The 15,872-nt window shown below is 36.9% G+C and overlaps 1 protein-coding gene across 2 annotated transcripts in view; it reads right to left on the bottom strand.

The window, feature by feature from the left end:
* The window catches only part of CDH12 (cadherin 12), a 142,343-nt gene that overhangs the window by 28,822 nt on the left and 97,649 nt on the right, over positions 1-15,872 (bottom strand). For both annotated transcript variants that reach the window (XM_008490509.2, XM_030444861.1), the window contains one exon: positions 8,386-8,639. In XM_008490509.2, the coding sequence (XP_008488731.1) occupies positions 8,386-8,639 (254 nt within the window). The remainder of the gene's footprint in view (positions 1-8,385; positions 8,640-15,872) is intronic.

Here is a 15,872-nt window from a genome sequence, read left to right as displayed (position 1 = left end):
TCTCTTAAAATTAAACGGACCAGTTTGTAAACAAGAATTTTGGTTTTAGCTGTTTTCTAACTTAACCTGTTCCACAAACTGGTTTAATGGACAGTTGCACTTGCAGAACTGGTGCTGGTAGCTCTCATGGGCAATGCTTTGAAATGAGTGTCTCAAGGAGACATGAAAATATACCACAGTTTCAGTCTTCGGCATACAGCATGACTGGGTTCAGAGTCCTTCATACATGACTGAATACTTCTGCATTTTTAATCAGGACAGTGAAGGATTAATGATTTTAGCAGTCATTGTCTTACCTATTTTTCAATGAGTAATATCAGTGCAAACAAGTTATACTTTGTTTCCTTAGAGAAAATTGACCATAATGCAGAATTAATTGACAGGGAAGCAGTGGCTGTCAACAGCCAGACTAATGATGGGTCAGAGTCAAGCAAGCAAAGCTGTTAAACTTTTGATAAGCCTTATAAATCTCAAATAAGAATTTTATTAAAACACACAATGCAATACAGGAAATAAAATGTGCTACAGTTCAGTTATCATCCCTTTCAAACTGCCAGTTCTGCCTGTCCAAAAATTCCTGTGCTTCCTCCCTCCTCCCCTTTAAAGGTTTTGTTCATTTGCTTATCAAGCTGTTCAGTCAGCTCCATTGTCAGCTCTGCATTTCTCATTGCCAGCTGAGTATCCTATAAAAAGCCACTGTCGTTTGGAAAATGCATTGTTTTTATTTAATTAAACATCATTTTTCCTGCCTCACTGAACAAGCTGAACTTCAAGACATCCAGGCAGAGGGAAAGCATTCTCCTGTAGTTGAATTAAACCTCAGTTTAATGTAGAAGGCATGTTGGACTTAAAACCTTCCACCCCAGGCTTAGCAGCTGATATTGCTGTAGTGGGAAAGCTGTAGAACACCAATAATTATAGGTCTTGAACAACATTTTACCCTGATTTTGAAAGGTGTAAATATTCCCTCTGCACTGCTGCCTGTGGTCTATTCTAGAATTCTGCCTTTATCCTGCATATAATATGGAGTACCTGCTGCCTGAATTCACCCAGGCACTACAGAGTGCATCTCATTTCATGAAGAGGGCAGGGCTTCTGCTTTGCTGGTTTTGGGAGGGAAAAGGGCATGCTGGGGTGGGCAACTGGATGCATATCAGTATTTCTGTCAGTGGACAGTGAGTACAGAAAAACAGGGAGCAAATGCATCTGAGTGAACCTATCCAATCCTAAAGTAACATCAGTGAAAGAAAACAGATGTGATGACTGTCAGATAAACAGCATCAACTGAAACTGAAACTTTATTTTGTACTTAGTTACATGTGACCTAAACACCGCTGGGTAAGTCAGATATATTTCCTGGGATTCCGCTCCCATGCCTGGCCAGTAACCTTTTGTCCTCTGATAAAGAGTTAAGGCAATAAGTAGCATTAGTGACTTAGTGGCATAAATTCAACAGGAATAATATTTGATATATTTGCCTTTGCATCATGTAAATATTAGTTCTGTTCTATTTCTTTGGTCTACTAAAATATGAATAATCTCTCACATTTTTCCCCAGAAAAAGGCTGAAGTACAATGCTGATGCTGAGACAATGAAATAAAAAGCAAATAACAGTAATCATGCTGGCTCTAGGGAAAAATGTAGTTCATAGTATTATGAGAATTTATCACTTGCTTGGATTCTCTGTTGGGCCTGACTTTGATTGTCAGCTGGATCTGCAAGAGGAATCACCCAGTGAATTCAAGAATCAGAGGCTGCTTTGTTGCTTTGAAGCTGGTTTGGTGAAGCACTCTTAAACTAAGAGATTATTCAGGATATCTCTGACATTTCAGGAGCTGCTGCATTTTCCTTTTTCATTTGTCTTTTCCAATCCTCTGCACGTATAAAGAAACTCAGAATTTGCAGAGTACAGGTTAAGTGTTGAGGAACTTTTTCAAAGTTTTTACAAATTTCATGAGGGCCACAGGAAAAAGTTGCTGGATAAGCACCTCCTTAATCATCCTTGCACACTGATGGTCTGACCTGAACCAAGTTGGGTGTGATAACTTGCCTCTAAAAATTTCTTTTGTCTCCCTACCTGCCCTCAAATTTCTGTTTCATGCTTTCTCTACACAGTTTTCATATTTGCTGTTTAAATTATTGCTATTACAAATTTGTAGACTTATTATTTACATAAATTTTGACAGCAGTCTTTTTAATTATTTTCTCCTGTGTTTCCACATACATTCCTCAGGATTGTATTTAGATTTTCTTTACTTGTTTTTCACATTCAGCCATCTTAGATGATCCAGTGTCAATATTTGCCACACTCTAAGTTCCAGATTAGAAAAGGTGGAAGCTACAGAATCACAGAAGGGTTAAGGTTGGAAGGAAACTCTTGAAGTCATCTTATCCAAACACCCTGCTCAAGAAGGGCCACCTAGATGAAATTCTCCAGGACCATGTCTAGATATTTTTTTAATATCTCAACAAACAGAGATTCCACCACCTCCCTGGGTAGCCTGTGACACCTTCACAGTGAAGAAGTGCTTCTTGACGTTCTGAGGGAAGATCTGGTGTTTCAGTTTATGCCCATGGGCCCTGGTCTTGACACTGGGCACCTCAGAAAAGATTCTGTGTCTATGTCTGCCCTCTTTGCTCTCTACCTTTATGTATTTATTGATAAGACCTCCTTGAATCTTCTCTTCTCCAGGATGAGCATTCTCTGCTTTCTCAGCCTTTCCCTTAAGTAGAGGCACTTCAGTCCCTTCATAATCTTGATGACTCTTTGGACTCTCTCCAGTATATCCAAGTCTTTCAGGTACTGAGGAGACCAGAACTGGACACAGTCAAAGTAGAAATATCTGATCTGAGATGTCTCTACATCTACACAGACAGGATGTGACTGAAGGTTTCATAGATCCATCTTAAAAAGTATATAACTCTCAAAACCTCTGTTGTTTAAACTTAATAAATAACCCTGCAAGGCAAACGAAACCAAAAGAAAAATCAGCAAAGACCTACCATATGTGTAAGAAACTTTATATGCAATAACCATTTAAACATGCTGATAAACTTGAGCCAATGCTTACAAGCAAATCTATAGGAGAAATTCAGATGGAAAGGACCTGGAATCTGACCAGATTTTGACAGTTACAGTAGTTATTCTTCTGGAAAGGAACTAAGATCTTTAACTTAAAATACTGAGGAGATTGATTTTGTACCAGAAGATCATTTCATCTGGTACAGATGGTGAACCACTGTGCAGAATGACCAACTAGCATGTTTCCCTGTTGCACCTAAGTTTTTGTTAGACATTAGTTTGAGTCAGGATCCTTTGCAGTTCTTGGTTTAAGTCATGATACTTTGTAATTCTCTCAAGTCAAGCCCTGAGAGCTTCACAGCTTGAGGTGACATGACTGCAGCCATTAAAACTCTGTTTTAATCTCACAGTTGCTTTCTAGAGCACTTGAGAAATCAGTTGTTGGAGAAATTTGGAATACGAGCCCTTGATCAAAAATCAGGAATACTATTATTTGAGCTAGGGTAAAATTACAGTGTGTGCTTCTGAGATGTGAACTGGCTTTGAAAAACCACATCACCAGGTGGAAAAATTGCTGTGAAATAAACCAGAACTATTATAGTCATGTTTTTCCTTCCCTTCACCTTGGTTTCTTAGTTATTCTCAATTAATTTAAAAGCTTTCCCTGTTAAGTTGTTCTTTTCTGCCTTTTAGTTGAACACACACTTCTTGATTTTCAGCATCCACTTTTCTCACAAGCAGATCATTCACTGAAAGCAGTAGTCCATAATGTTATTTGATTTACATGTGATTTTAGACCTAAACTCCTGAGTGAAATTTTATAGCTTCATAGGATTGTATATGCAAACTGAAGATCACGTTCTGTTTTTCACAAGCTGCAATGAGTTGATCATTAACTACACTCTCTCACTTTTAAATTTTGTTCTCAGTTGCTTTGGCTTGCTGGACTTAGAAAATAGTGTTTCTTGATGCAAATCGTTCCAGCAAAATAGCTATAACTTAATCTGTAAATAAAGAGGCTTGATATGCTGGAACTAGATGACCCAGTCTTCCACGTGTAACTTATGATATGGTTGATTTTGATGTCAGAGGATGGAATTTTTCTTTTTTTAAAGATAATGAAAATTTTAAAAGTGTACATACAAGCAAACGTCATAAGAATTATGGTTTCAGAAGGTCAAGCACTTCCCCGTTACATAAGCAACTTTAATTCATCTTGCTTCTGCTTGTACGTTACGAGAAGGTGTCCAAGGATTCAGGAAGTAACCCACTATTTGCATTTTCTTGATCTTTACATGAAAAAATATTGCACTGGGGAAACAGAATCTTTGCATAAAAGTTTCTGGATGACTGTGAACTAGTTCCAATAATAAATAAATTTTTTCCTTTAGAAGCACATACAGGCAATACATTATTGTCTCAAAGATTTTGAAGCCGGCATTGACCTGTAACTAGTACACATGACTTTTCCTTTCTTTAATATCAGGGTGTCATGGCTCTGGACTTGGACAGGAATGTGCGCAATCCCCACAGCTTTTCTGCTTTGAGTGGTTCTTGCCATTCATAAGTCAAAACTCCTGTGTCAAGCAGAGAAGATCAGAAGGGCAGGGTTGTGGCACAAAATATGAAAGTCACTGTATTTGGAGTCATAACTGGCATTCACATCAGGGGCAAAAATTCTTTCATGTTTATCCCAGGAGATAATCTCTAAGGAAATCTTCAAAGGTGTCAGTGGAAAGTCATTGAGCTTTACACATTCTGTTAGATAAAGATGACTATTTGAGAAAGTATTGCAGACAAGTCCATTTGCCCTTTCTTGTTTAGGCAGCTGTCTATAACATTCATGCTGTATGGGCACATGTAGAAGGGACTTTAAGGAAGTGCTAAATTTGTACTTCAAGTACAAGGATCTTAACTAAAAACATTTTCATATTTCCAAGTTGCATACATTGTAATACCTTATACTACAGGTGGTTTGTTAGATTATTTTTTTCCCCTCACAGACCTTGTAACCATTGTAAAGTAGAGGACTCTGAGAGCATAAGGTCATTGTTCTTTTCAGAAGTTCTTTGGGAATTTTAATGATCACAAAGTGCATAGGACTTCAACTCTAACATTTATGCTGAGCATTTCTTGCAGCACTGTGGATAAAATGGGAATAGATAAAATGGCTCTTCTGAAACACACAGACTTGAGCTTTAACACAATTTGAAAATCAGGTTCATGGGAATAATGTTCCAAAGCAGCTTCAAAGCCAGTTACTCTTGTGTGTTGAATACCTCTGATTCCTTTTCTCCTTATGCTTAATTTCCTGTTTCTTATTGAATGTGTGCACTTTACCCTTTCAGTTCAACATCTCTAACAAATACTATCCCAGAAAACCTTTTAAAATTCCTGACTTGTCCAAAAACTTGATTCCAGTAACAAGAGAAAATAGAAAAATAACATGAACCTCATTTTTTATAATGGCTTCCAGCAAAATGTTTTGCTTCTTCTAACAGCTGAATTGTCTTCACTTTTAGCTGTTATCTCCCCCTTACTGATGTGTCCAGCATAACAGAGCTAAAGTTTTTCTCTGATAATAGGGATTTAGATGCTGTGACTAGTGCAGCTTCCTTTCATGTCAGCTGTTCTAGCCTGCTTTGTTCTCCAGAGTTTTGCCTTCTGTTGCATACAGTGCAGATTGTTTTTATATCCCAGTCTCTATTGTTTGCCAGATCATTCGTTTTGTATTTTCTGTAATGGGCATCTTAATGGCTAAACAGCTCTAGGAAAACATTTCAGATAAAATTAATTCATTCATAGAGAAACTGAACCACCCAGCAAATTGTTTGGGCTGTTGCCTCAGAGAACATTAGTTTGTTTAGAGGGAATATTTACTCAGATGTTACTTGGGTTCCTTCTCTAAAATATGATTAAATTGATGTAGCCATACTTTAAGCCTATGAGACAATCTGTATTTTTAAGCAGCTGAAAGAGCATAATTGATTAAGCCATATTAAGAAGTTGTAATCACATGTAACCCCTTCAAACTGATTTATGCTTTTCCAACTTCTGGTCATGTACTTTTTGTTGCTGTTGTTTTGGGGGTTTTTGTTTGTTTTTCAGTCAGAGGATATGGAATATTTAGCACTAATATATCAGAAACTAAAAATAGTATATAGTTGTGTTTTTGTTTTTTTTTGGACTAGTCAGCATTTGGAAACAGGTAGATTCTTCCAGAGCATACAAGCATAGTAAGAATCTTGTCATTACATTTGATGAGCTGGAGTTCAAGATAAATAAAGAGAATCAAATATATACTCAGATAAATGATATCCAAGGAAAAAATTTCAGGACTGAAACATAAAAACTGATAGAAATAAGTGATCTTACAAAGCCAGAAGAGAGGTTTCCAGCTTAATTTTTGCAGCATGCCAACTGGCTTACTGGAACATATCCCTCTTCTCAAAGCAAAGTATCTCCCTCCAAAATCCACCAAATTAAATGTGCAACTTACTTCAGAGTAGGAACAAGTCCCTCAGAGAAATTTGTAGTACTGGGTTTTAGTTCATATTCTTCCCTGGGCATGAACTATCTGAATTAGCTTATAAAAAGTGACCCTGGGAGCACTTCTGTAGATTGTTGGTGTAAGGGGTCAGAAAGTAGAGCAGTGAGACAAAAATGTGAGGATATTTTATAATATTTCTGATCTTCTAACTGTCGATGGGCACTTGGATACCCAAGTAATGGCTTGATGGCTAAATAAGTAGACATAGCCACTATAAATTGCCTTAGGAATCTTTATTACAGGGAGCTGAGTTCACGGAGAAATAATTGTGAGATGATAATTTTTTCAGTGTAGTTGCAAATGTAGGATCAGCAACTAAAGCACTTGAGTCTGCTAGGAGGCTTTGTGAAATAAAAAAATTCTCACTGAGGAGCTGTTATGCATTCAGATGATTCTGCTGTCATATGAAAAAATATTCAACAGTATCATTAATGGCTTGCTATGTGGCTGCAAGACAGTATGGTTTTCAACAGAATATTGACTTTAGCAGGGCTATTTTCATAGGCTAACCCAAGGGAAAAAGGTTTCCACTTCAGTCTTTGTTATGAATCTTTGCTATCCTTTGTCAGAGAAGGAATGTGTCACAGGCTTATGCACAAAAACATTTCTGTATTAGAAAAGATTGAAGAATGTATTTTTTTAAAATAGTGAAAAAATCATTTAAAGCAATAATGAATAGTGAACTGATGAAACAGGAGCTAAACTGTTACTACTGCAGGTTAAATTTTTGCACATGATGGCAACATATAATCTAGCATGTCTGTTGTACAGTTTGACAACATAAGTACTGAGTACAAATACACATAGCTGATAAACATGGATTAAAAAGCCAAAATTAAATTTGTAGTCAAATATGCATGAATGTACATGCACAAGTGGCATTTTCTTGTTCCTTCATAGTCCAGTTTCATAAACATTAATGATTAAATATTGTTTACTTTCATTACATCTGCAATATTGTTCACTGAGGTCTGGGAGTAAAATATTTCCTGAAGTTAGGTAGATCCAGCATGAATTGGTATTGGAAGCATGTGTAATGACTGCCCACATCTTAGATCATATCTTAGATCATATCTTCTTACTGGTACATGACTCTTGTTCACTTTGTTGTTTCTAATGTGGCTAGAAATACATCAGCAAAAGCAATATATTACATTTGTATAACAGCACCCTATCTTTTATATGAAGAAAACAAGCTATACACGTAAATGATGGGGGTTTTTTCAGAGGTTTACTTGTGCTGAAGTCTGCTGAACACAACCATGTGGGCCAGTACTTATATCCCCTCTTCCTTAGCAAAGACAGATGTAGCAATTATTTATCAAAGCTTTCTTATTTGACAGATATAGAGAGTGAGTGGTTGTGAAAGGGGCAGTGCTCACTTGTCACTCATAGAATCATCAAGTTTGGAAAGGACCTCATTGACACCTCAACCACTCATTGAGGTGTAACACAGATGTAACATTTACAACTTCCTTTTTCACTCCTGTACTTCAGAGCCACTTTTGTAGAAGCCCCAGATGCCAGCCAAAACAGTATTTTTACTTCCGTTTTCTGAACACATCATTTCAAGTCATGTCAATGTTAATTTATATGATCTGTATGATAAGAAGCTGTCAGCACTTAGTGCATTTTTCCAGATACCCCACACAAACTAACATCTCTTTTCAATAGTTTTCAGAGAAGCATTTATGTGTTATGAGAGCCTTGGAACATTTTATATCTCATTTCTAAGCTCTTTGCCACTGAGTCACAGTGTTAACAGCTCTTTGGGTTGTCTGGGAGCTATTGAAGAAAGAAAAGCTTCCTTACCTAACCGAGCTGCTGCCGGCATCAAGGTCTTGTGCTGTTACTGCACCTATAATGGTCCCCACAGGTGTATCCTCATAAACCTCCATTGTGTACATGGGCTTGCTGAAAACTGGAGGTTCATCCATGTCCAATACATTTATCTTCACAGTGGCAGTATCTTTGAATGGACCCACTGAGTGAAATCGATGGTCGAGATGGAGATTGGAAGCCTCCACTTTAAAGGTATATGCCTTTTTTGTTTCAAAGTCTAACGGCTGCAGAAAGAACAAAAGCAAAACGTCAAATATGACTGAAGATTAAATACTGCACATCATTTTGGTAGGATTAGCGACATAACTGAGGACTCCTTAATTGTAAACTTCAGCTCCTGAGCTAATCATCTAAGTTTGTTTTGCAGTTCATCTCATGCCAAAGCGGTTTCTGAAAGCAGCCAGGTTAATCATACCCGGCAAATGACTGTTTCTCCACATCAAAACATTCAGGATGACTGGCACGGATGTAAACAAGTTACACTGTAGATGTCTGAAGTTAAATGAGTGAGATTCATCTCTTGCAAATGAGCTTTGTGCAGGTTAGCCAGAGATTTGTATTCTCAACTCTCATGCACAGGCAGCCAGCTGTCTCCAGCTGATCTACTTCCTCAAAAAGAACATCTGCATTTTAGCAGGGAAAGCTTTCAGAGGACCATGACAATGATGAAAATGAGCCCAAACAAAAACTGTGATATATACCAATGAATCAAGCCAAATTTTAGATGTGTCTCAGAATGTGAATTTTAATGTCATCCTAACAAAGCTTTTCCTGTAGAATTTCTATCTTTGCAGTTAGCTGCTGTTCACACTATATATTGAACCTGCATGTATGTTGAAAAATAAAGACTTTGGTTCTGCCTTATGATCTTAGCTGTATGATCATAAGGTCTTAAAGGCAGCACAGCAGCTTTTGCGTACCTATCTGGGTTTTTTATGGAAATGCATCCTGCAATCAGATTGTTTTAGTGTCAGTTTCTGTAAATTTACATCAATTTAGCACCTTTGATTTTAGAAAAGTAATAATCTCAAAAACCTTAATGCAGTCTTATCTAGCTGAAAAGACACAAACTTTATTTTCAGTTAAAAGCTTTGGCTGCTTTTGCTCTCATGTTTTTAAAGTTATGTCAGTCTTTTTCTCATGTCTGGGTAACAGTGGCACCTAGTGGTTTCTGCTATAATGGTCAAGTTAGAAATTTTTCTAACAGGAAAGGACATGCTATGTGAAAATTAGAGTGGGATTACTAGTGCATGAGCAATAATATTTCAATATCTGATTTTTTTTTTTTTTCCTCAGCCATCATTACTGCAGGGTTTCCAGTAATTTGTCACAGCTAGGATAGATTTAAATTCTGCCATTTTCTGTCTTTTTCACATCAGGACATAATTGGTCAGATGACTGGCTGGTATGAACTGAACTAGCTTCATTAAAATCAATTGAGTTACCTTGGCTTAAATTAGGTGAACAGCTAGCATAATGATTTTAAATCCTTATGAAAGATTTTACAATTTTAATAGACTAAATGGTCAGTCTTTTTTGTGCTAGGGATTTAAAATTAGCCATTGTAGCCTATATGCCATGGAAAGCTAAGTACTACTAATCAACCCACTACTACATGCAACCATCTTCCTACAGACAAAATTCCCAGTAAACCCCAGTGTGAGTTGCACTTTAACTGGGCAGTCATAAAGAAAAAGAAACTAAGGCTAAGAAGAAACAGGTAGGATTAAATGTGGAAGATTTTGTGCCCTAGTGGTGAAATCCTAAACTGTTGCTTTCACTACAAATAACACATGCTGCTTCATTATCCACATCGCTGTCACATTGTCATTTCAGTTTCTGTACTACTCCTGTACACTATAATGCAATGCCAAAAAATCCCCCTTGAACAAACAAAAAACTTTTCTTCAGCTGACTATGTAAATTGCTAATGCATTTTCAAAAAAAAAAAAAAAAAAAAATACATTAAGGGGAGAAAACCAGAACTGTAGAGAAACAGTCTGGAATGGAAAAGGTCTGAGGGGTTAAGCTAGAGGTAAATCATCAAGACAGAGAAAGCAAGAAATCTAACCTCTCCTTTTATACAGGTTTCATACCCCCCAAATTGTAATAAAACTGTTTAGACTGGCTTTTGTGATGCATGAATATATTTGAAGATTGATGTGCTAAGGGAAAGCCATAACCCATGTGGTCTTTGAAGGCTGGCTTTCACTGAGCTAATTTCAAGGTAACACTACCAAGTCATGGTCCTTGATCAGTGCCTGATCACAAATGTCATGCTGCCAATGGATCAGAGTCCTTGTTTGGGAATGGCTGGGGAGTAATGAGATTTCAAGGAATTCTGTGTATTGGTGTGCTTAGGCTGGCACATTTTAGTGCACAGATACCTAGGATAAAGTAGTCACATTTCTTCCTCCTCCCCTCAGCATTATGGGACAATACAATACTACATTCTTGAAGAGATAGTTTGATACAAAAAAAAAAGGAAATTTTTTTCCCGCTATAACCTCAGAGAAACTCATCCTCTTGCCATTTCTATGGGTCTACTCATAAATATAGAAACGGGTTAAGCAATACGTGTCCAGTGCAAAGCACAGATGGTACTGAAAATAAGAAAAGACAGGCTGAAAGTGCTGAGACATCGTCAGAGAGAGAAATCAGTGACAGTTTCCAACAAAAGAGCAGAACTTATCTTTTTAATATAAACAAGGCTAAACTGCAGCTGGAATTTATGTGGAAAGACTGGAAATGTTGCAAATGGCAAACCTAAGGTTTCATTTCAAAACACAAAAGATTTTGTACAGTGCAGCAGAAGTGTATAATTTCTGTGTATTGTGTTTATGGGGAATCCATGCCACAATCTCTGGTCTTCCCAGTTTTGAACAACTGTCCGTACAGATAGTTATAGATAGACAGTCTCAAATTTTGGTATTTGTCTGCCCTGAGACTTCCTGAAAACAAAAGAACTGAATAACTGCCTAGATCTCAGGCAAAATTTTACTGATTTTAAGTTTTAAAGATGTTAAGATATCATTTCTTTTTATTTCTTTGTGTGTGTGTGTGTGTGTGTGGTCCACACAATATTTTAGCTGACTTTTTATTATTTAAAATTTATTTTGCTGCTACTTAAAATATATGTAATGGTGCTCAGTCCTTTTTTTCATTTAAAATTTGGAATGCTGCTAAGGGTACAAATATAGCAGAATGTTTTAATAAGAAAGAAAATAAGATTATTGAAAGGTCTTTCAATTAACCAGATTTTAATGGAATGACTTCATGAAGTTGTTGGTTTTTTAAGTAACTAATGGAAATATTTATTCCTTTTATAATCATATTCAGAAAGATAAGTCTGAATAAGGCTTTTATTTTTCACAAATTATGAGTTTTTCCACAGTAAACAGCATCTATGCTAATATTAAGGCAAGGTCTTATTGATTGTAAACTATTGAACAATTAGAGGAGTATTTCTAATTGGTATTCTACATACCAGTGACAGTACAGATGTATTTGGCTTCCCTGCTGGTTCTTATCTGCCTTTTCCTCTGTTGCAGTTACAAGCTGCTCTATATAGTTGCACAGCAAAGCACTATCAGCATACACACAGCTGTATACAGCAAAGGCATTCTACAAATCCCAAAATCAAATAACATACTGACAAATCACTTTATCTTGCAACTCTGGAAGTCCCATGAACAGGCTTATTTAGTATGACTAGGAAGGCACATAAACAGCTCCATGTTAGAAATGGGTATTATTTGAAATATTGCTGTTTTCCATATTCAAGGTAGAAGTTAATAAATGTTAATATATAGATGTAAGTGTATTCATATTTGTAGTTTACATTTATATTTATATATTTTAGATAGGGGTAAGAGAGAGAGAAATAAACAATTGAAAAAAAAAAAGGGATTTAAAAATACAATGAATTCTGATAAGAGGCATGGCAAAGGTGAGAAAACAAATATCCTGTCAGTCTACTCTGCTTCACAAAGAAGCAGGGCCAGAAACTACAAAAATTTATGGGTTTTATTCACATGTAATAGATACAACAGTATTGTTTTATGATACAAGCTTTCATGATCCACACCAATAATTATGCAAAAGCCATATTTTGGGGTGAGACTGTAAGACCCAGGATATATGGATAGTTACAGACACTAACACTGGGTTGAAAGGAAGCACAAAGAAACTTAAAACTTCATACTAGCATTGTGCAATTGTAGAACAACCCTGAGCTATGTGTGCTTTCCTAAAAACCTGGCAATAATTTCCTCCTGAAGGTAGTTTGAGTGCCTATGTAGTGTGAAATACTGCTGTTAGACTGTTTGCTGTGCACAGACACGTTTCAGTAACCACACTTCTACACTGGATACTAAACAGCATAAGGAATTTATTGGTATTACAGAGCAGGCTGACCTATTAAAACAGGCTCCAGGAGAACCAAGAACATTTGTTAATTACAGAGATGAGAATCCACAGTAAAAAAATGAGATCTGTAGGCCAAATCAGAAGTCAGTGTTTCAAGATTTGATGGAAAGTGGGCAATATATAAATATATATGTGTGTGTATGTGTATATATATATATATATATATATATGTTCTGTCTCTGGAGAAACAAAGAAGCTGACTAGTATCAGGGATTTAGCTGTTTGCTGCTCTCAAGCATCTTACTCTTTTCTGCAGCTACATTTCACTGTTCCAAGAAAATGAAATCCAACAGCTGTACCTGCAAACTTGAGAGGATGAAGATCTCCCCTTCCTGTCTCACTTCAGAGATCTCACTCTTCCTGTCAGTCTTCTCTTTGGCTGTGATGGTATTTATGATTGCATCTGCACCTCAGACACTACTTTCTGTCTATACTGCTTAATATCACCTGCACTTCCTCCGCAAAATGTAAAACCACAATTCCTGCTCTCACAAACTGGTGAGTTATGACTACAGGCAACCACAGACCATGGAGGTGCCTGCAGAGGGTATTCCCTGCCTCTGCAGAGTGAAGGGGTGGGATGGGTTACAAGTCTACATTTGTTAGTAAAGCAAGTAGTAGCGACAACACCAACACAGTCCTAGTTGAGGGATGTCAGCAGTCTGCCTTTTGCTCACTATTTGCATGTGCAGATGCTGTCAGGCTGCTTTTACACCAACCAGCGTCCCAGCACTACATACATGGGCTGCCATGTGAACAAGATTCTTAAAGGTTGTCCCTGATATTACAAGGAGGCATAAACACCAAATACCTCCCTGCAGCTACTTGGTCTATTCATCATGCCCCCAGTTTCTGTTATTTTTGTCATTATTGAAGTTACTATTTGTCATCATGCACTGCTGTGTGCTCTCTGGAATGCTGTGATTTCATCAATACAGATTTGTTGTCTCATCATTTAGCAGTGGTACACAGTTTACAAAAAATAAGATGCAAATGTACCCTGAGCTTCTAAGTGACCCATGTAGAGTATCTCACCCAGGACAGTGCAGCAGCGTAGGATCATACCAGGAGAATCCTATAAACAGCTTTTTCCAGGGTTTCAATGACACTCTGGTCAAGTTAGTAAAGTAATGTCTGACCCAGCCTCAGTGCTTGAACCCTGCTCATTTTCTGGATTAACTCATGCCGAACCAATTTAGAGGCTTCTGCACACTATGTGCTTATCCTATAAATTCATCCTTAGTTTAATAAATTTAATGCCAAATGCTCAGTAAAGCTTGGATTCTTTTGTTTTCTGTTGGGTGTGGTTGTTAAAGATTTCTTATCAGTTTCAATAAGATTAGGATCTTTCCTGGGACTGATGCATTTGGCCCCCATAACTGGGAGCACTGTTCTGCACCCCACTTGAGGTCGCTTCATTCTGGTACAAAAATGGTCCTTTCTGTCACTGTGCTGCTTGGACCTTACACTTACTTTAGTTTGCTGAACCAAATGACAGATACTGCATAAATGGAAGACCCAATAAACGCTGCATTAAATAGCACCAGATAAGAGAAGAAATTGGTCTATTCCTAATATAGTAATATTTCTTCCACTTATGTAGCTGCATGCAACACTTTCATAAAAACTGCACATCCTCCCTCTTTTTACTGTTGCTGTTCCCACCTCACCCTCCTCACCCTTTTTTTTTTTTTTTTTTTGAGAGAGGAAGCTATTACAATACCATCCACAGAGTGGTGCTAATTGATGCGTAGATCATTACTTAAGCAAAACATAAGAAAATCTATTTCATTTTTAATATATGTAAATAGCACAAGACCAGCAGTAATCGAGCTTATATTGGATCATAGCATAAAAATAAATTAGCACCTAAAACAGATGATTCAAGATGTGCACCTTGCCCAGCTGTAGCTATTTGTGCCTGTTTATTGTCCACAAAGCAGAGAATAGCCTTTTGCCTCCAACAAGGAACTCAGCATGCTAAAAGGAAAAATTGTCTTGTGAAGTCTTTTATCATCAAATAAATTTCCCACTAAAAAATAAGTGTAGTCCAGGAAGGCTTCATTTTGCTCAGTTTTGATATAGAAATGTCTGCATGGTTTGGTGTTTTGCTTTTTTTTGCATAACAATAGAACAAAAAAGCATCTCTGCAGTGGCTGTCAGTTTTTGGCTGAAAGAATTTTTTCAGGAAAAATAAAAGTGAACTTTATAAATGGTTTTGAAATGTCTCAGAACTGAATTGATGCAGTACTTACAGCATCAGAATATGTTATAATACAGAAAAATAAAAGTTTAAAACTATTTTTAAAGCTCATGGCATTTTTTAATGTCTTTGATTGTTTAAATTCATAATTGAAAGTGTTGGTCCTGTTCATTAACCAATTTTGATTTAAAGGAGGACTTAAATGCACACCTAACTTAAATATTTGCATAGTTCCACAAAGTCAAATCACTATTCTGACCACCATGAAGTATGAAATTTCTCCTGTGCAGGGAAATGAATAGTACTGTTTCAGGCCTGTACACAATGGACAGCATGCATTTTAATAGCATCTACAGAATTATGAATGTCAAGAATTTCTGAAACTACAACTCACTAAAACACATATATAGTATAAAAAGTGTAGAGGATATGAAAAGACAACTGAATAAATGGTATATTCAAGAATACACATTGCTCTTGTTAAACCTGGGATCCAGCAGGGAACTTCAGTGTATGGGTTTTGGATGTTTCCAAAATGTCTTGAAACATTTTGATCATTGAAAGCTTAGTGAATGAGACCTTTTCCCAAAGAAAAGTTGTGTGAAGGGCAATGTGTAGGGTCTGTATAAAAGTTTTATTTGCTGGAGGACCTGTGTGTTGGCTTTACCTTCTTTCTACACTCCTACACAGAACAAATCTGGCATTATTTGACCTTCACAGCCTGTCACTACTAAACAAGTTGATCATTGGTGTATGTGTACACACCTGGGCTCCAAAGACCATCATTGGTAAAAATGTGACTATCCCTGTTTTGGATCTGTCCTGC

Source organism: Calypte anna, chromosome 2 (assembly GCF_003957555.1).
Source record: "Calypte anna isolate BGI_N300 chromosome 2, bCalAnn1_v1.p, whole genome shotgun sequence".
Classification (NCBI taxonomy): domain Eukaryota; kingdom Metazoa; phylum Chordata; class Aves; order Apodiformes; family Trochilidae; genus Calypte; species Calypte anna.
Note: the sequence above shows the minus strand (reverse complement) of the source record. Positions and strands in the feature narration are given on the sequence as shown.